The sequence below is a fragment of the Bos taurus genome, chromosome 29 (genome assembly GCF_002263795.3).
Source record: "Bos taurus isolate L1 Dominette 01449 registration number 42190680 breed Hereford chromosome 29, ARS-UCD2.0, whole genome shotgun sequence".
Classification (NCBI taxonomy): domain Eukaryota; kingdom Metazoa; phylum Chordata; class Mammalia; order Artiodactyla; family Bovidae; genus Bos; species Bos taurus.
This window is the reverse complement of record NC_037356.1, coordinates 7,081,164-7,103,743: the sequence shown is the minus strand read 5'-3', so window position 1 is coordinate 7,103,743 and position 22,580 is coordinate 7,081,164. Positions and strand designations below refer to the sequence as shown.

Here is a 22,580-nt window from a genome sequence, read left to right as displayed (position 1 = left end):
CTTTCTAGTACAATATTTGCATGTACTGGTGGGGAGTTGTGTTCAGTGAAAAAGTTGTCTTGGCAGAAAACTGAAGGGAATTTTCTGAGTGCCTAGCCCAATTGTTGCCTTCCACTATTTCTTCTTCCTTCCTCTTTCAAACCAGACCTCACTGAAGTTACATTCTTGTCTCAGGGCAACAGTGACCTCCTCCTGTTGACTGTAATTTCTGATCTCTTCATTGCCCTTTATTCCCACTGCATCATCACAGTCCAAACCACCAACAGATTCACGCTGTGACTTGCAACATTTCATTCCCATGGTTTTCTCTCTCCCTCCTTTCAAAGTCCCCAAATGGAGTCTTTATTTTAAAATTTTATCTTTTAATATTCAATTATTTAACTAGCTCAAATAGTATAAAGTATTTTAAACAAATTTTAAACACACAGGGAAGTATAGAACAAACATAAACATCTGGATTCAACAGATACTGATATTTGGTCATTTGTTTCAAATTACATACACATACAACTTACGGATATAATTAAAAACCCTCTTATAAATCCTACCAGACTCCCTCTCATCTGTTTCCAGATGAAACCACTATTCCGAAATCAATATCCTTTCTACTCATGTTTTTAAACAACACTAACACTTTACATTGACTATATGAATGACATTTATAAAGTAGCCCATCATGATTGCAGGTTTCTCTGGTGGCTCAGTGGTAAAGAATCTGCCTGCCAATGCAGGAGACTGGGGTTCGATCCCTGGGTCAGAAGATCCCCTGGAGAAGGAAATGACAACCCACTCTGGTATTCTTACATGGGAAATCCCACGGACAGAGGAGCCTGGTGGGCTACAATCCATAGGGTTGCAAAAGAGTCAGACAAGACTTAGCGACTAAACACCAGTAACAACTATCATGATCGCACTTCCTTTTCTCATTCAATTTTTGGATACTCCTGGAAATAATACTTGCTCTGTTTAAAACTATTCTCTCTGCTCGAATGTAGACATAAGGTCAGAGAATTTTATGTTTTGGTCAGAGAAATGTTGACATTTTCAGTACTTACAACATTGCCTGGGATAAAGGCATTGCTAGTTATATCACTGTTGAATGAATGACTACATGACTGAATGAATATATATAATGAGTCTTGATTTCCTGTAGAATAAACTTTAAAATAGTTACCATGCCTTATGAAGCCCTGCAAGAGCTGGCCTTTGCTTGGCTTACCTGTCTCATTCCCCCAGGCTCTCAGTTCCTCCTCAGTTTTTGTATTCTAGGCCCAGACACTCTTCTCTTTCATTTGAATTTGGCCAACTTCCATCTTTAATTCCTACATGGATATGCAGTTCATTGAGGAGGCAACTCTAAACGTCATCCAAGCAGCTTCCAATGACACAGGCTCCTACACCATTCTAGTCTTCTCTGTTGGCACTCAGCATCTTATTACTTGTCAGTATCTAGGATGATAATCACTATGAGGGCAGCGATCCTGTTTATCTTCTTCACTGCCAACATGGATACCTGAAGACTGTTAGACAAACTACTTGCTGTCATTAATGAAAGTGACTTGAATTAGGAATATTGTCTATGTTCTGCCCTCATCCTCCATTTAAAATCTTTCTTTTCTTTCTCGTTTTCCTGCCAGGTTTCCGTTCTTTCTCTTTCTAATTCTTGGTTCCTGGTTACTTTCAGTTTATGATGGCTATTAAAAATATTGCTGGCGTGATATTGGGGCTTCCTCAGTGGCACTAGTGGTAAACAATCCACCTGGACCAAGAGATGCAGGTTCGATCCTTGGGTCAGGAGGATCCCCTAGAGTAGTGAATGGCAACCCACTCCAGTATTCTTACCTGGAAAATTCCATGGACAGAAAGACCTGGTGGTGGCTACCGTCCATGGGGTTGCAAAGAGTCAGACATGACTGAGGGTGCATGCACATACACACACACATTTATTTTAATGGAGTTATTGATGGAAATACATTCTCATAATACAATATTATATGCATCTGTATGTGTGTGTGCAAACAAGTAACCCACAATCTTACCTCTCATAAACATTTTTCAACAATAGGTAACGTGCATTTCAAACATCTTTCTATGAATATATACAAGGAAATGGCTAAATATAATATAGACATTAATGTCAGTTGACTGTCTCTCCTAGGTGTTTTTGCAGTTATTTAATCCTAAGATCTCTAACTGTGCTAACAATCTTACAGAGTTGTACTGGAATTAAACAAATTAACATTTGTATGAGGCTTCAGCCAGTTCCTGGCACACAGGAAACATTATGTGTGTGTTAGTTGCTATTATCACAGTGAGGGCACTGACCCGGAGTGACCTGAGCTGTCATGTTATAGGCTGAAGTAGGGCAACTGTAAGCCGAGTAGGTAGAAGAAAGACCCAAGCATCTCTGTAACAAGGTTTGGAATAGCTGAAGCCATCAGAGCAGTCGTCCGGCTTAGCTAGCAGAGCCAGGTGCCAAGTGACTGAATCAGAGTCAGTGAGATAGCTACAAACAGCTATAAGCTCTTTGGAAAAGTGCTGCAGATCTTAATTAAAAGTTAAACTTCATGTACTGTCAGTGTGGAGACCTTTCCAGGTTTAGCACTTATTCGCCTTTCTCCCCTCCCACTTTCTCCCCCCTATCCCTGCATATAAACATGCTCACATATATGCATGGAGCAAGAGGAAGGTCATTTCATTCTTCTGCTTGAAAAACTTCCCTGGCCCCACACAGTCCATAGGCTAAGGTCCACACTCCTTAGTTAAAGCTGTCTTCAGAGGATGGCCCTAATACTTCCATCTTCTTTTTTTTAACATTCCCCATCATTTATTGCAGATTGACACACACTTACTGAGGGTCTGCTCTGTGTCAGGCATGGCGTTAGATGCTAGGGATGCAAAGATAAGTGAGATACAGTTATGTCCTTGAGAAACTAAATGATTCAGCAGTAGCGGGGGGTGGGGGGAGATAAGGATATAGGACCTTAAAATCTGTTTGAAAATGTAAAGAGGGAAGCAGAATTTAGAAATACAGAATAGGGGGCTTATCAGTGTCTAAGTACAGCAAAGAAAGTATCAGAGAGAAGGTGACATCTAGGCAGAGGTGAGCAGGAATTATTCAAGTAAATAAGGCAGGGAAGGTAACACATGTATGGACATGGAGGAATCAAATAGTGTTGTGTGTAGATGAGAAATTATAAGCAGCCCTTGATACTAGAATGTAAAATGAGAATCGTAAAGTGGTGGTGAATGAAATTAGAAAGATCATAGGAGGGTGAGGGAACTCTATGCCAGGTTGAAAAACTTGGATATATCCCTTAGAGTTCTGAAAACACTGGTAAGTGTTGAGCAATTAAATAAAATGGACAGATCTGTATTTGGATACATTATGTACTAGCGAGATGAAAAAACAGAGGCATGTAGCATAAATTTGGGAATAGAGAAATAAAATGGGAGACTACTGCAATAGTCAAATGTGAGATGATAACTTAGCTAAGGGAAAAGTTTTACAAATAAATGGAGAGGAGGGATAAAAATATTTAGCAGTGCCAATAGGAGAACTTGTTGAGTGACTGGATATGGGTGGCCAGGGAGAGGGGAGAGTTTATATGACTCACTTCTTTTTATTTGGAGAAATGAGAATGATGGTGCCATTCAGAGCCTCAATGCTGCATACTCTTTCCAGTATGATCTTCTTCACTTTAAAAATTTTTAATTTTATTTTTCTCTTTCTTTTGTGGCCACACCATGCAGCATGGAGGATCTTAGTTCCCTGAATTAAGGGGGAATTGAACAGGAATTGAACCTGTGCCCCCCTGCATTTGAAGCCTGAAGTCTTAACCACTGGACTACCAAGGAGGTCCTCTTCTTCACTGTTTTAAAAGTGAACTTGAAGACTATGCCTCAAGACTAAACCTTCTTAAATTTCCCCAGGGTTAGGTGTGGCCTTCTCCATTTTTCCATAATACTTTGCTCATTCCTCCCCTATAGCACTTGGTCGTGAATATACAAATGAAATTTTTTTGTCCTATGTTTTGTAAAATTATCACAATGAGCATGGTCTACTTTTTCATTCAACAGAAAAGAATTTTATTATTACTATTTGGACTATAATAATATGCTGGGAAAACTGGGGTTAAAAAACAGACATAATTCTTATATAATTTACCATCTTCTTGGGAGAGAGATAAGACTTTCCCTCTCCCAGGAGAAGCAGTTATTGTTTACATGCTTTTCTCCCACTAGATTATTAAGTTTCTTGGAAAATTAGACTAATTTTATATTTCCAGGTTTTCTATTTATCTGTTACATTTTCTGGTACACACTAAGGCCTTAATTTGTTAAATGAATTCATACTTGAAAATCTCAAAGACATCTCCAGCTGATCTTGTCTAAAACCAAACTACTGATCTTTATCAAAAAAAGCATTTATTTCTCCAGTCCTCAAGGCAGAAAACTGGGCAGCCTTACTTAATATCCATTGCAACCAATCATCTGTATGTCCCGTTGATTCTACTCCAAAGTACATCTGAAATCTTCCAATGCACTGTTCAGCCCAAGACACCAAGAACTTTTGGTGCCTGCAGTGGCAAGCAGCGGTAACCACCCCATCTATCTCCCTGGTTCCACTTTCCATTCATCTCCAAATTATTCTCCCCCACAGCAAACAGAATAATATTTCAGAAATATGCATCCAATCATGTTTTCTTCTTCTACTATACTCCCTGCAAAGGTTTCTCAATGCACTTAGGATTAAACACGCAAATCCTGAACCTGTTCTGTAAGGCTGTATGTGAACCAGCCCCTGCTCTCTTTATGATCTCTTATCACATCGTTTTCTCATTGGCTTATCCATAAATAGACCTTTTGTCTTAGCCAGAAATGCCCTTCTCATCATTTTTTGATAGCTACGTCTGTATTTATCACTTAGGTCTCTGCTAATTTTCACTTCTTTAGAGAGATCTTTTATGATCACAAATTTAAATTATGTCTCCCCTACTATCTTCATTTTCTAAAAATGCTTATTCTTTTGCTTCATACTCCTTAACACAATCTGTCTGTGCCTGTGTATGTGGGACAGGGGGAGGGAGGAAGAGGAAAAGAGTCATATCTCTCTCCCAACAAGAGGGTAAACTACATAAGAACCATGTATATTTTTCAACCCTAGTTTTATCCAGCACATTATTCTAGTGCAAATGGTAATAATAAAATACTTTTCTATTGAATGAATGAAAAGACCATGTTTCATTGTGATAGTTTTACAAAATATAGGACAAGAGTTTACATCATTACACTCATGTTCAAGGTGTTTAGCCATGTAGATAGTTGAATCTGTGAAATACTTGTTCAATTTAATGATAATCCATATTGAAATAAGAAGTTATGAATAGAAAAAAAGTAAAGAAATAGTATAAAGGAAAAGATCACCAATACTGATTTTTATTTCCCTCACAAGAGAACCAATTGTATTTTTTTTCTTTCTTATATTTTTACTCTATGTGTGTGTGTGCTTTATTTCATCTGTTTAGCTAAATTTAATAAAAACTTTATGTTCAGCCCTGACTTGGGCTCTGGGGACACCAGAATTTATGAGTATCAGAAAGCTTATCGTCTGTGGTGAAAATGGGACTCAAATGCTGTCACAAGGTACTTGGGTGTTTTATTAAATCAGAATTTTTAATTTTTTTTAAGAAAAGGAAAGTTTTCTGCATAAATACCACTCACTGAAAACAAAGTCTTAATGTGAGCTGGTCTCAGAGGGCCCAAAATCGCAGGATTTTTAGAACCAGGTTTTTGCAATAAGCTAACACAGCTACCATGGATAATCTCTTGTCCTGTGAGGGATTGAGTGTAACACCAACGACGTTATAATCTAGCCTCTAGGAGTCTGTGTTAAATCCATCTTAATTGTAAAATGACCAGATGACCTGACCTACCAGGTGGGCCCTCTGCCTGAAATGTCTTTTTCTCTTATTTTCCTGGAAAACTTAGTTTCACAGGTCCCCTTCTCATACTTTCTGTTCACAAATCTGTATCCTTTACTTTATTGTAATCACACTTTTACTTTTTGCCTCTCTCATTAACTTCTTGACAATAGAGTGGCATATCTTTATTTTTATATATTTCAGTGTTAGGCAAAAAGGTGCATAAAATGCATTTACTAAAGGTTTATTGAATAAATTGGAAGGAAAGATGGAAGGTATCATTCGGTTTTCATATTGTAAAGATTAGAAACAACTATAAACTACCATTTTGAGAAGACAGTGACAATCATTTCCTAACATTTTTGGAGGAAAAACTCCTAAACCAAAACATCACGAAAACAACAACAAAAAAAACAACCCTCCCAAAGTACCCCCCAGATCAGGGAGACACGAGTCTTACCCTGTGTTGACATTATTTGAAAACTCTAATGAGTTAGAGGTTTCTGGTTTAGGTTAGGATAAGCACTAAGAGAAACAAAGAGTTTTAGACCAAATTCTACCTAATTCTGTGCTATCCTTTGGTCCTTGGACATAGCATGACGTATTTTAGTCTCTTCCCGGCCAATGTTTCTCTCTCTACTCCTCTCTACGCCTCCACAGTTAACTGGGGTCCTTCCTAGCAACTTCTGGGACTATCCTGAAGATGGGCTGAAAATGCCCAGTAGACAACCTAAGGATTCTGGTCCAGTTTAGCGGTGAAGGCAGGAATGTAGGCTGATTTCTCTGAGATACAAGATTTTCATGATTAGCCTGGGTGTTGGGAAGCATTCTGTTCCTAAGGGAACTCTTTGTTGCATAAACAGTTCCACTAAGATGAGGACCGCTTGGAGATGTAACCCCCTCCCACGTCTGTGTCCTTCCGGAGTTTGGAGGGAGGTGCCTGTGCTGACATGGTGCTGCGTGTACCTGTGAGGTCGTCAGTGGGCCAGGACCCCAGCTGGCACGCCTTGCAGGTATACTCATCAAAGACATACTCGTTCTCCTTACAAGGTGTGCAGGTCCAACAGCAGCTCACCTCTCCCTTCCGGATCACCTACGGCAAATATCGACATTTTTGATTATTTTTTTTCTCACATAGATAAAAATACAGCAATCTCCTACTCAAACATACTGCTTTACAAAGCCGAAAGGGGCTTTCACATAAATTATTTCAGATGTTTTTGGTTAGTATGAATATGGACATTCTCATTTTATAATTAAAGAAACAGACTGAGTTTAAGCAACCAGTCCAACATCATAAACCTGGTTGGAGACAGGGTCAAGAATGAAATTAAGTGTAAATCTCTGGATAATTAGCTTTAGCTACCTGTACTAATGAAGTGACTGTATTTGTGCTCACAAGTAAATATGTTTACATTTCCATATGTGTAAATGTAACTGAATTTCCCCCAGAGTTTGTGCCTTTCTTTGCTTCAAATTATGAATTTTTGCTTTCTGGATTTCCCTTGGCTTCCTGCCACTAGTTGAATAATTGTTAGGGAAAAAAAAAAGCCCCTCGTGGTATATCTATTAAAGTTTAAAAAAATCTATCTATATTGATAAAGCAATTAAGAATTTGTTTTGAATTCAGAGGCAGAAGATGCTTTTTCTGGAGATCACTTCTTAGACTGTTTTACTAAAAATCTGGCTCAACAATTCATCCCATTCCTTCCTATTCTAGTAGTTTTGATTTGCTTGGGAGGAAGAGGGATAAGGTCACTGAGACTGTTATATTCCTCTTCATCTGTTTCATTTTTTAAAAAGGCAATGGAAAATAATTGAAATAATTTAACAGCTGAAAGAGTCCCAGATGTTATTCTTTAGAAATGGGTCTCTCTCTCTCTCTCTCTTTTTTTTTTCCCCCCACCAACTGGTACATGAATAGCCTCTGTGGAATAGAGACAGCATTCATTAAACATTCCTATAAATAATTAAATCTGTGATTAAAAACTAGACACAGAAGTGATTACACTTCAGATTCCTTGTCTGAGATGCTAACTCTGTTAACGACCTTTGATAATAACGTCTGGATTTCTGTAGCTAAACACAGTTGTAAGCTGGCACGCCTTTCTTCTATTCTGCACTGTCCCTCGTGCTGACTTTTGGCACTCCAGCAATATAAGTAGGAAATGATGACAAAAGGACCTGAAACATCCTTTCCCTAAAATAACCAGATACATGAGGCAAAACTGCTAATCAGACCTGCTTCATCTATCTAAAGCTTCCTTCATGAGAATATTGACTGTGTACAGGTAATTTAGTGCATGCCATATGGTGTCATCTCATTGAAACTTTGGAATAGCTCTGTATAAGGCAGCTAGTTTTATTTTATTCATTTTTTTGGGGGTGGGGGAGAAAACTAAAGTTTAGAGAGTTCGCACAACATGTGGGTAAATGAGAGATCAAATAATGCCTGTTGGACTTTGAGGTCATGCTCATAAATATTGCGCCTTATTGGTTTATATCAAGATAGGGTTCATGATATTTTGAAATAGGTGGAGGAAAGAGAATCAAGGGGTACCAAAGTTCCAGTCTTACTTATGGTGTTGTTCAGTCGCTCACTTGTGTCCACCTCTTTGTGACCCCACAGAGCAGAAGCTTACCAGGCTCCTCTGTCCATGTGATTCTCCAGACAAGAATACAGGGTTGCCATTGCCTCCTGCAGGGGATTTTTCCAACCCAGATTTTGAACCCAGGTCTCTTGCATTGGCAGGCACATTCTTTACCACTGAGCCATCAGGGAAGCCATCTTACTTAGAGCCACCAAATAATTGTGTAGCCTGGAGCAGTCTCCCAGCTGATTCTCTTTCTTCCAACCGAGACTAATGCTTTTGAAATAAAACCTGTGTTTAGAGTCCCCTGAGGATTAAATCTGTGGCGAAGGGAATGGCAACCCACTCCGGTATTCTTGCCTAGAAAATTCAGTGGACAGAGAAGCTTGATGCTCTATAGTCCATGGGGTTGTAAGGAGTCAAACACAGCTGAGTGAATCGAGTATCATGATGATTTGTAAACTGTGTGTGTGTTAGTTGCTCAGTTGCGTCTGACTCTTGCGACCCCATGGACTGTAACCTGCCGGGCTCCTCTGTCCGTGGAATTCTCCAGGCCAGAATTCTGGAGTGGGGAGCCATTCCCTTCTCCAGGGGATCTTCCCAACCCAGGGATGAAACCCAGGTCTCCTTCATTGCAGGCAGATTCTTTACCATCTGAGACACCAGGGAAGCCCTTGTAAACTGTAGAATACTTTTAAATATTAACTATTTTATTAGTAATATACATATACATACCCACATAGAGATATGGAATTCATTTTCAGGGTATTTTCAACCACACTTGGTAAAAAATTATCATTGGGACAGTTACTAGATTTTGTAATGCAAGGAGGCACATTTCAAATGCTGAAGGATTCTTTCTTAGCGGCCTAGCAAACAAAAGCACTTGCATTTTTCCTCTTAGAAATATGCTGACTTTCTGTGATTCAACTTGCATGGCTTTATAAATTTCAGTTTTTTACCAGAAAAGCTCATGACCTTTTCCAAGATTAATTCCAATTATTATGATCTTTTTTGAATTGATAGGGACAACATAATGTCTTCCGATCATTAAGAACTGGTTTGTTTTACCTTTTGTCATTTGTTATATATGTTCTGTTTCACATTCATTTTGAATACAAGAGGTGCTGACAGTTCTTTCAGACTAATTTCTAATCTTTTTGAACACCCTGGAAGTAGTATGCTTTCCTTATGAATAACAATATGTAAAATATTTGACCCTTTGCCAGACTAAGTGTCCTTTCATGGACCCTAAATTAACAAATCTGACCAATGCTATGAGGTGTTGATATCATTAGGGAAGCTGTTCAGTGACCATTTTAAGCCATATCAAGAAAGTGTAGTCAGTTATATATTTCAGTTCAGTTCAGTCGCTCAGTAGTGTCTGACTCTTTGCGATCCCATGAACCGCAGCACGCCAGGCCTCCCTGTCCGTGACCAACTCCTGGAGTCCACCCAAACCCATGTCCATTGAGTCAGTGATGCCATCCAACCATCTTATCCTCGGTCATCCCCTTCTCCTCCTGCCCTCAATCTTTCCCAGCATCAGGGTCTTTTCAAATGAGTCAGTTCTTTGCATCAGGTGGCCAAAGTATTGGAGTTTCAGCTTCAACATCAGTCCTTCCAATGAACATCCAGGACTGATCTCCTTTAAGATGGACTGGTTGGATCTCCTTGCAGTCCAAGGGACTCTCAAGAGTCTTCTCCAACATCACAGTTCAAAAGCATCAATTCTTCGGTGCTCAGCTTTCTTTATAGTCCAACTCTCACATCCATACACGACCACTGTAAAAACCATAGCCTTGACTAGACTGACCTTTTTTGACAAAGTAATGTCTCTGCTTTTGAATATGCTATCTAGGTTGGTCATAACTTTCCTTCCAAGGAGTAAGCATCTTTTAATTTCATGGCTACAATCACCATCTGCAGTAATTTTGGAGCCCAGAAAAATAAAGTCTGACACTGTTTCCCCATCTATTTGGCATGAAATGATGGGACCATATGCCATGATCTTCGTTTTCTGAATGTTGAGCTTTAAGCCAACTTTTACACTCTCCTCTTTCACTTTCATCAAGAGGCTCTTTAGTTCTTTTTCACTTTCTGCCATAAGGGTGGTGTCATCTGCATATCTGAGGTTATTGATCTTTCTCCCAGCAATCTTGATTCCAGCTTGTGCTTCTTCCAGCCCAGCATTTCTCATGATGTACTCTGCATAGAAGTTAAATAAGTAGGGTGACAATATACAGCCTTGACGTACTCCTTTTCCTATTTGGAACCAGTCTGTTGTTCCATGTCCAGTTCTAACTGTTGCTTCCTGATGTGCATACAGGTTTCTCAAGAGGCAGGTCAGGTGGTCTGGTATTCCCATATCTTGAAGAATTTTCCACAGTTTATTGAGATCCACACAGTCAAAGGCTTTGGCATAGTCAATAAAGCAGAAATAGATGTTTTTCTGGAATTCTCTTGCTTTTTTGATGATCCAGCGGATGTTGGCAATTTGATCTCTGGTTCCTCTGCCTTTTCTAAATCTAGCTTGAACATCTGGAAGTTCACAGTTCACGTATTGCTAAAGCCTGGCTTGGAGAATTTTGAGCATTGCTTTACTAGCGTGTGAGATGAGTGTAATTGTGTGGTAGTCAGAACATTCTTTGGCATTGCCTTTCTTTGGGATTGGAAGGAAAACTGATGTTTTCCAGTCCTGTGGCCACTGCTGAGTTTTCCAAATTTGCTGGCATATTGACTGCAGCACTTTCACAGCATCATCTTCCAGGATTTGAAATAGCTCAACTGGAATTCCATCACCTCCACTAGCTTTGTTCGTAGTGATGCTTTCTAAGGCCCATTTGACTTCACATCCAGGATGTCTGGCTCTAGGTGAGTGATCACACCATCATGATTATCTGGGTCATGAAGATCTTTTTTGTACTGTTCTTCTGTGTATTCTTGCCACCTCTTCTTAATATCTTCTGCTTCTGTTAGATCCATACTATTTCTGTCCTTTATTGAGCCCATCTTTGCATGAAATGTTCCCTTGGTATCTCTAATTTTCTTGAAAAGATCTCTAGTCTTTCCCATTCTATTTTTTTCCTCTATTTTTTTGCACTGATCACTGAAGAAGGCTTTCTTATCTCTCCTTGCTATTCTCTGTAACTCTGCATTCAAATGGGTATACCTTTCCTTTTCTCCTTTGCTTTTTGCTTCCCTTCTTTTCACAGGTATTTCTAACGCCTCCTCAGACAGCCATTTTACTTTTTTGCATTTCTTTTTCTTGGGGATGGTCTTGATTCCTGCCTCCTCTACAATGTCACGAACCTCCATTATATATTTAATGGAGTGAAAATGAGATCTGGTTGGGAAAATAGAATTTGGGATTAAAAAAGACTATATAAACATTACAACAAATTAACTAGTATTGAAAATATGGTAACAGGGAGTTAAGTTCTTCCACTGGGTAAGTTATTCCTGGGAGAAAGGGGTAGAAAAGCATATATAAAGAAATCTCCTGAAACAATCATTCAACATTTTGAAGTTACAGGTTCAAACTGTATTGCTATGAAGGGTCAAAACAGACCACTTCCATGTAGTAATTTATACCAGCTAATCTTTATATGGGAAGGGCTGGAAATTATGGACAGTTGATATTTTAAGTGAGTCTAAAAAGAGTTTCACATGAAGAGTTTAATTGCAAGATGATTGGTCAAGATGCAAATGGTCAGTGAATATTAGGAGTTGGCAACCTTTTTCTACAAAAGACCAGATAGTAAATATTTTCGGCTTATGGTCGATAGCCAGGGCTGATTAAGGCTACCCCTCTAATGTTTTTTTCAAATAGCTCCCCTCCCACTTTCCACTCTCACTGTTGCTTCCATAATGCAGGGCCCTTGGCATCACTGTTGCGGTGTCCTTTTAACTTGTCTCTTCTTTCTTTATTCTTTTCTCATAACTCTTCTCATGAATCTTCACTACTCAGACGGTAAAGAATCTGCCTGCAATTCAGCAGATCCCTGGGTCAGGAAGATCCCCTGGATCTCCAGTATTCCTGCCTGGAGAATCCCTTGGACAGAGGAGCCTGGTGGGCCACATTCCATGGGTTTGCAAAGAGTTGGACATGACTGAGTGACTAACACTTTCGCCTTATGTCAGCATCTTGGACAAAATTTTTTCAGACTCCTGGTTAAAAATAAGTTCAACCTGTTTAGTATGGTATCCAAAACTCTCCACAAATGTGGCTTCAATCTATCATTGCAGCTTTCTCTTTCACAGTAACCATTTAGAGCACTGCACCCTAGCTTAATTCACTGTTATTCCAGAACAATCTGACCACTTCTGTACTTTTCCTGTTGTTCTTCCCTCTAAATTGATGACTTCCCTGCATCCCTCTCTGATATCATATCCACTTTTCATGGTTCAATGTCTGACATTTTATGGAGAAGACATTTGTTCCTTTCTTCTGTAGGAACTTATTTAAGCTCCCTTTTATTTTCTTTCTTTTAATGAAGTCATCACATTTTATATAACATTACTTCTCTGTGCCCACACGGTTGTTCCTCATTGAGACTATTAATCTTGTGAGAGTAAATGTGTCTTACTTATTTTTGCCCCACTAATGTAAACTATTACATTAGAGGAGTTTGATAAATATTTGTTGTTAATTAGAAATTGATGTGAATTCCAGCTGTGAACTCTTTATTCCCAGGAAGCACGTCTTCTAAAGGCTTACATGAGTAGACAGGGTGTAAGCATGACTCACCAGTTGGTTCAGTCAGTCCCACTGCTAAGACTGTTCTGGGTTTTACTAAGTATTGAAAGGACTTAATAAGAAAAGAATTAGATGTTTTTGACATTAGAAGCTTACTGTGGAAAAGGCAAAACAAATGTCTCAACTTGTTCAAAACATTCAGTGATAATGAATCCATTAGAACTTACAACAAAAACGAAAGAAACACAGGCTCTATTTTACCTTTATCTGGCCTTTTTCACATGGTTCACTGCACACAGATCTGATGATGTGGCTTTTCTTGGCCCACACTTCATCATCATCCATTTTTAATTCTCCATTGTCCCAGCTTCCAACATTGATATAATCAAAATAATCTTTTCCCATTTCTTTGAAGTTCATTATTTCATACCTTAGAAACAAGAATGTAATAATTATTCAGTTAAAATATAAATATTCAGCTATGAAAAAGCAACAGATTTCTGTCCTCCAAAATGTACCTATTGTCATATTAGTGACACTGGAATTTTCCATGACAGTACACTTAGAATAACAAAAAGCTTGTCTGTTTCACTTTCTCTTCAGAGACCTTTTTTTTTTTTTTTTTTTAAACTTTGAAGCTTACACCTGAAATAGAAAATAATCCCATGTGAGAAGGTGACTTGACCTCAGCATGATGAAAGACAGTTTTGGAAAAACTTTAAGAAGTTTAAGGAAGTACTTCTTTAGGCTTCTTAAAAAGACAGCAAGGTTTTCATCTCTGAAATAAAATGATAAATTTCCTTTGTTAACTAAGTGAGAAATTTGGTAAATCTTTAATCTTAGCTTCAGCTTTAGAGAATGTGGAGGTAATTTGGATAGGATCTGAGCCTTTCTTATTTTATCCTTTATCAATGGCTAAACTCATTGTATAAAGACACTTTAAGGAATGATGTTTAAAATAGTTGTGACAATTGACAGCTTCTAAAGTACCGTATGCAATGTAGAAATGCTGGAAAGTACTAGTACCTTGTGAATTCTCAGCCTTTATCATCTCTTGTTCTTAGGCCATGTTGTCTGTTTTATATACTCATACTTACAAATCCCCACAATATAATGTTTATATTTTTGCTTTAAATAGTGATTTGTACTTAATCTGACGTTGATTCTCCATGTCTCCTCTGCTCAGTTATGGTTATTCCCAGGCATCAACATGTGTGTGTGTGTGTGTGTGTGCGTGCGCGCATGTGTGCGTCTGACTCTCTTCGACCCCATGGATTGTATTCCGCCAGGCTCCTCTGTCCATGGGATTCTTCAGGCAAGAACACTGGAGCCGGTTGCCATTTCCTCCTCCAGGGGATCTTCCTGACTGAAGGATTGAACCCGAGCCTACTGCCTGTGTCTCCCGCATTGGCAGGCAGATTCCTTACCTCTTGAGCCTGGGAAGAGGTAGGTACCTGGGAAGCCCCGGGCAGTCACGGGGCCTCTTAAACCTTATTTGTCAGTGGACTCCTATTTATCTGTTGGGGTCAGAAAACTTTTGCTATAATGGGACAGATAGTAAATATTTTAGGCTTTGTGAGATGGCTTCTGCTGAAACTACACAACACTGTTAGAGCAGTGTGAAAGAGCCATAGACAGTATCTAAACAAACAACTACGCCAGGGGAATCTTCCCAGCCCAGGGTCCTCTGCACTAGCAGGCAGATTCTTTACCACTGAGTCACCAGGAAAGTCCAAAATAAATTAAGCTGTGTTCCAGTAAAACCTTATTTACAAAAACAGCAGACCTGATTTGGCCTGTGGGGCAGTTTGCCAACCTGTGATCTATCCCGTTAGTGGTAAATAGTAAAGGTCCATATTTTTTGTCTATAATTCTAAATCCTTAGAGCTCTTACAAACCATAAGTTTTTTCATAATGCACTTGGCAGCAAATCATGAGCCATTCTGAACTTATCTAGTGACAGAACTTGACCCACAGTGTCATGAGACACTTAACTGTGAATATGCATATGTTTTGCGGTAGAAATATTAATGCGTTGTTTAAGGAATACTGCTCCACAGTATGCTGCAGGCATTATATGACTGTATACTTTTGTAAACCAAAAATTCAGCATTCTGTACCACACTTGCCCAAGGGTTTCAAGAACTGTAATAGTCTAGTTATGTGAGACTTAAAAGCAGTGATTGAATTTGAGTCTCTAACAATCTGTAGTTATGCGTGCCAGTCTAAGTTGTCACCTCTCCTAGCTTCCCCTGTTTAGGATCTTCCTCTTGTGACCCCAGCATTTTAGGAGAACCCCTAATCACCCTAGTCTCCTCTGGTTTATGGCCCAGGTTGAAATGCCTTTGATTCAGCTGCAACTTTTACTCTAGAGAAATAACAATGCAGTGCCTACAAATACATTTCCACGAGAACAGGGGCTTTTTGATTTTGATACTGTAATTGGCAGGCTGCTGTATCGGGTTAGGAGTTGAAGTCCAGAAGACTGAGTTAGAATCTTGACTCTATCGTATATTAGGCTGTATCTTTGGGCAAGTCATTTAACCTTTGTAAGTCTCAGTTTGTGAGCCTTCAGCTAGAAAAGAGTATGATAATATTACTTACCTCATAGGATTAAAATGTAGAGGATTTAGCTAAGTGTTTGCCTCAGAACACACACTCAGTAGATATGAGTTGTAATTATCTTGTAACTATCACTGGATTCATTGGAAAAAACAGAAAATTTGCAAACTGCTTTTTTCTGAGTTTGGCTTGTATGCTCAGGGGCCAATTCTGATTATTTATTAGTAGATTACTGTAATATCCAACCTTAGTAATGAATGAGAAGTCTCTAAACAACTGTGAATTCCCAGAAATTGTTTGCAAAATTTTATGGATATTGTCCATGAGAGAATACTTATAAATCTCATCTGAGTCTTAAAGAGATTCCTATTCTGCAAATGGTTAAGGGCCAGTGTCCTAAACATCCCCTATTCCAGCATATTTGGGAGATTGTGAATGAGACAGTGATGTTCAGATCTGTTAAGCTTTCCCACTAGAATAGAGCTGAGCCATCTGAGCTATTTCTTCATTGTCTGGTTTCTGGAACTGACTTAGGTACATGTCATGATTGAATGGATGGAGCTGTAGTCAACAAAGGCTATGAACAAGTCCCAAGCTGATGTCAGTGCTCCAGGGATGCACACAGGAATAATAAATCCACGGGACGATGTCGGAGCCCAGCCTTGACCTGAGCCTGAAGCCTGAGCTTATTCACTGACCTGTCCTAAGAAGTTCTGGAGAAGGAAATGGCAACCCATTCCAGTATTCTCACCTGGGAAGTCCCATGGACAGAAAAGCCTGGCAGGCTATAGTCCATGGGGTCACAAATGACATGACTTAACAACTAAACACCAAACACCAAGCTGCCTTACAATGAATGTGAAGTTCTCTTTGGCCCAGAGAAAATGCTTACATTTCTGCCAAGTAGAAAACAATATATAAAAGTCTTTATATATATATATAAAAGTCTTATCTTGGCCAACAGCTTGCATGGAGCAGTAGTCATCAACTCGCTAGAACAGAGAAAGTATCCAGCTCTCCTCTTGGCTGCCTGACTTGGAACTGCTGTCACATAGAAGTTCAGCTTGTGAGATAGTAACAGCTGCATCAGCGACGAACTCCAGCTCGCATCAGGCATGTGAAACAAGCTAGACCAAGATGGCTGGTACCATGTGTGGGCACATGGCGTGTGAGTCATGGAGGGACTCATGGGACCTTCTCTTGGCAGGATCAGCTGCAAACAGTGTAAACACAGCCTCTCCAGGCATACCTGTCAAGCAAAAGCTGTGGCTGGAAAAATAGCAGGGGTTTTACAGTGGCCAACCCAAGGACCCTGACTGTCCTAATGCAGGGCAGATCGAAGACTCAGCCCTGCTATAAGTCAGAATGTCACTTCAGTGACATTATCCCTCATGGATTAAAAGTCTCATGTGAAGAGTCACTTAAGAATTTAGAGTCTTAGATAGATGTGGAAGATGGTAAGTTCTAGGTACTTAATGACTTCCCTGGAGGCTGGCCTATAATTATGAGTGAGTTCGTATTTCTCAGGCTCCTCTGTAAGTGAAAGGTAAAATTTTAGAGAAAAATGCCATTTAGACCTCAAGAAGGGAGACAGTGTTCCAGTGGAGGATTCTAAAATAAAATATGACTTGTAACTTACTGTACCTACAACAAACAATAGAATAACACCTCAGTCCTGTTTCTGGATTACCAGAAATGAAATTCTTCCTGTTTCAGAATAATTCTGTGACCCAAGAAGATATCAGAATACGTGGAATAACAGGGCAAGTATGTACAGAGAAACCATGAACTGGCTTTTAATTATCCAACTATACTGTGAGGCTCCTGTCTCTAAGTGTGGGTCTCGGAAGTGTGGTGATGATTCCAAGAGCGCGTTTTAGACATCGGCATTCACACTTTTTCCTGGCCACAGGAAATGGGGCTTCCTCTCTCTGTCTTTACTCGCTTTGTGATGTCAGAACTAAGCACACATGTCCGGGAAGCATAGATAACCACAAAGGAGAGAAATAGGCTCCACAGGATCAAGAGACAGAGTGATCAGGCTCTGGTGTCTAGAGGAGAATGGTAACAATACCTTCCTGGAGAGTCTCCATTCTCATCAAATAGGATCATGTCTCCAGAAACCCCAGTAAAATTGGTTTTCATCAGAGAGTCCAAAAGTTTCCGTCCGTCAATTGGCTTCATGGCGTCACAGAGGCCCGCATAGCCTGGACAGAGGGCCATCTGCATGTTGTGGAGCCCGTAGGCCATGGAATAGATTGCATTGATCACAAATCCCATTTTGGAGTCTTGCACATGATGTGTTCTCAGAGTCAGAGAACCTGTGGAAAAACAAATTAGGGATTAAATTTGAGATTTAATCCTACTGTAGCTCTTTATGGATTCTGAATAATTTGACAATGCATTAGAACAATTTATAAGAATTAGAACCAGAGGAAATACGAAGAACAGGTGCCAAAATAGTATTCCTAATACTATTAGTATTCCTAATTCTCTTCTATGTTCATGTTTTTCCCCCAAGACCTTAAAGACCTGAATCCCCTCCAGTACCAAGATTCACTTCCTCTATTACCAAATTCTGGGGATGGATGGAGTATAGCACTCCATCAAATTCCACAAACTTTATCTTAAAGACAGATTAATCTACCAAGTACTTACCTGTGATAATACACTTCCTTGGTTTAGATATCCTCAACAAATCTCCAGTTTCTCCAATTAATCTCTGACAAATCTCCAATTAAGTCTTAGCTGAGCAAAGTAGATACCCTATTGTCTTGCCTCAACTTACCTAGTTGGATTTAACACCTACTACTTCCAGCCTCAAAGTATATGTGCTCCATAAATTGACCTATTTGGAAATTCTGAAATACAATATTTAAGCCCCATTAATTCATCCATGAATTAAATATTTACTGGAGTCTGAGTACACATAAAGCTCTGTGTATGGTGATCTAAGGAAAATATAAAAATGAATTGGAGATGGATTCTGCACTTTAGAGGAGACTTGTTCAGTAATAGAGATAAATTATGTAACACTGAAAGGCAGAAGGTGATAAATCTATAACAGATGTGGAGTTAAAATCTATTGAGATCCAAAGAGGGAGCAATCCCTGTCAATGAAGGGCCCTTGGGAACATTTCATTAAAGAACTAACATTTGGGATGAATTACTGGTTAAACAAATATGGAATGAATGCCTGTTCGTTCTGACTGCTCAGAACTTGCTGAAAGTGGGGAACATAATGTAGAATAAAATAGACATGGTTACTGTTTTTGTTTACTCAGTCTAGAGGGCAGATAAGCATCTTAGCAGGACTGAACAGGGAGGAGCACTAGACCAAGACACTCACTGATGCTGAGCACTGTAGCTGAGTATCTGCTGGATGAAGAGGGGAGGACAGCATGTTTGAAGGTTCACAGGTGAGATCAAACACACTATGTTGGGGAACCTTTAAAGAGGTTGGAATGTTTGGAATGTAGGGTAGGAGGTAGGAGAATGAGGAGAAATGAAATAGTAGAGGAAGGCAGGATTGCTTAAGCCAGGTTAAGAGCCCTAGGATCTTTTGCTGTGTTTAAAATAGGAAAAAAACATGATCAGATTTCTAATTTAGAAAGATCAATCTGACTACATTGGAGAAACATTTAAAGGGCTGCAGGAGTGGAGTCATGAAGACCCATTAAGTGGTAATGCAGTGATCCCAGGGACAGGTGAAAATGCCCTTGCTGAGGGTAGAGGTCATGATTATGGACAGAAGTATTTAGGAGATGGAATCTACTACCAGGCCTGGTGATTGAGGAATGGAGAGGAGTGAAACATGTAGAAAGAACATGGGTATTACATGAAAGTAACAGATCAGGTAAAGACAGAACATTTCATATGGGGAGAAGTTTTTATTTAAGAGATATATAGGAACTCTCCAAAGATGACATGACTTTTTATGACTTTCAAACAGTATTGGCATAGAGGCTCCTGGGGAAGCCAGCATGGTTCATCCTAACATAAGTATAAGATGGGTAATCTTGTTTCCATCTCAGGACAAGACACTGGCCCTAGGCTACTTTCCAACCAAATCTTACAATTTCCTTTTCTGCACAGACTCTATTCACATTCACATTTGACATTTGACCTCATACCACTGGAAACGCCATTGTTCTAGGTGCTAAGTTAATACTTGGGAGTCACTTTTGACTTTTTTTCTTTCCTTCATTCTCTGTCTACTTTTATTTGATCTATCTTCAAAATATATCCAGAATTAGATTATTTGATGCAAATCTACTTTTGTCAGGTTCAAGATATATATCCTGTCTGGATTATAGCAATAGTCTTTTAACTAGATTCTTTCTTTCTACCTTAAACTATTCTATACCCACTCCAGTAAATTTTTAATGCAATAACTATAAAAATATTCTTAAAATAAGAGTCAGATTATGATACTCCTCTGATCAGACTTTCTAGTGGCTCCATTATTACTGAAGGAAAAAGCCAATGTCCAAGCCATGACTTTCAAAGACAAACAGGATTTTGACTCATGGTATTCTACACCTTATCCTTCTGACTCTTAATATTCTTTACTTAAATTATTCCTCCCTGAATATTTAGAAAGAAAAGCAACTAATTACATACAATTAAGAATGTTAAAAGACAAATATTAAAATAATCTGTACCTATTAATACAATAAGAAGTTGAGGGATACACAAAATTTAAAAAATGTAAAATATGACATCAAAACCCTAAAATGGTGGGGGCTGGTGGTAGTAAAAGCATAAGCTTATTAGAATGCATTTGAATTTATGAGATCACTAACTTAAAATAGTCATCTATAAATATAGATTGTTATATAGGAACCTCATGGTACACAAACCAAAAACCTATATAATAGATACACACCAAAAAGAGAAAGGATGCTGAACATAACACAGCAGTTATAAAATCAGAAGAGAGAAAGGAAAAAGGAACAAAAAAGAACTATGGAACAACCCCAAAACAATTAACCAAAATGCAGTGAGCTAATTGCTGTTGTGGTTTAGTTGCTAAGTTGAGTCAGACTCTTTTGTGACGCTATGGACTGTAGCCCACCTGGTTCATGTGTCCTTGGGATTTCCCAGGCAGGCATACTGGAATGGGTTGCCATTTCCTTCTCCAGGATATCTTGCTGACCCAGGGATCAAACCCATGTCTTCTGCATTGGCAGGCAGATTTTTTACCACTGAACCACCAGGGAAACCCAATAAGTAAATACTTATCAATAATTCTTTAAATGTAAAGGGACTTTAGTCCATATATGTTCCAATCAAAATACATAGAATGAATGGATAGAAATACAAGACCCATGTATACATTGTCTATAAGAGACTCACTTCAGATCTAAAGACAAGTGAAAGTGAGGGGATGGAAAAAGATAATCCATGCAAGTGGAAATGAAAAGAAACTGGGGCAGCAATACTTGAATCAGACAAAATGGACTTTAAGACAAAGACTGTTACCATCTTTCTAAATTCCATATATATGTATTAGTATACTGTATTGGTGTTTTTCTTTCTGGCTTACTTCACTCTGTATAATAGGCTCCAGTTTCATTCACCTCATTAGAACTGATTCAAATGCATTCTTTTTAATGGCTGAGTAATACTCCATTGTGTATATGTACCACAGCTTTCTTATCCATTCATCTGCTGATGGACATCTAGGTTGCTTCCATGTCCTGGCTATTATAAACAGTGCTGCGATGAACATTGGGGTACACATGTCTCTTTCCCTTCTGGTTTCCTCAGTGTGTATGCCCAGCAGTGGGATTGCTGGGTCATAAGGCAGTTCTATTTCCAGTTTTTTAAGGAATCTCCACACTGTTCTCCATAGTGGCTGTACTAGTTTGCATTCCCACCAACAGTGTAAGAGGGTTCCCTTTTCTCCACACCCTTTCCAGCATTTATTGCTTGTAGACTTTTGGATCACAGCAATTCTGACTGGTGTGAAATGGTACCTCATTGTGGTTTTGATTTGCATTTCTCTGATAATGAGTGATGTTGAGCATCTTTTCATGTGTTTGTTAACCATCTGTATGTCTTCTTTGGAGAAATGTCTATTTAGTTCTTTGGCCCATTTTTTGATTGGGTCATTTATTTTTCTGGAATTGAGCTGCAGGAGTTGCTTGTATATTTTTGAGATTAGCTGTATATGAGACAGCAAAAGAGACACTAATGTACAGAAGTCTTTTGGACTCTGTGGGAGAGGGAGAGGGTGGGATGATTTGGGAGAATGGCATTGAAACATGTATAATATCATATATAAAACGAGTCACCAGTCCAGGTTCAATGCACGATACTGGATGCTTGGGGCTGGTGCACTGGGACGACCCAGAGGGATGGTATGGGGAGGGAGGAGGGAGGAGGGTTCAGGATGGGGAACACGTGTATACCTGTGGGGGATTCATGTTGATATATGGCACAACCAATACAATATTGTAAAGTTAAAAAATAAAATAAAATTAAAATTAAAAAAAAATAAACAAAGACTGTACCAATAGACAAAGAAGGACATTACTTAATGATAAAGAGATCAATCCAAGATGAAGATATAACTGTTGTAAATATATATGTAGTCGAAATAGAAGCATCTCAATATATAAAGCAAATAACTGAGAAACATAAAAGGAGAAATTGACAGTAATTCAATAGTAGGAGAATGCTTTAAGACTTCACTTAAATCAATGGACAGATTATCCAGACGGAAAGTCAGTAATGTCCTTATGATATATTAGACCAGATGGATTTAACAGCTACACATGGAACATTCCATCCAAAAGC

At 38.9% G+C, this 22,580-nt stretch overlaps 1 protein-coding gene across 2 annotated transcripts in view; it reads right to left on the bottom strand.

Moving 5' to 3' along the window:
• Positions 1-22,580, bottom strand: part of GRM5 (glutamate metabotropic receptor 5) — a 644,941-nt gene that overhangs the window by 97,987 nt on the left and 524,374 nt on the right. For both annotated transcript variants that reach the window (XM_015461120.3, XM_024987445.2), the window contains exons 5-7: positions 17,851-18,097; positions 13,476-13,644; positions 6,891-7,017 (exon numbers count right to left, since the gene is read on the bottom strand). In XM_015461120.3, coding sequence (XP_015316606.2) covers positions 6,891-7,017; positions 13,476-13,644; positions 17,851-18,097 — 543 coding nt within the window. The remainder of the gene's footprint in view (positions 1-6,890; positions 7,018-13,475; positions 13,645-17,850; positions 18,098-22,580) is intronic.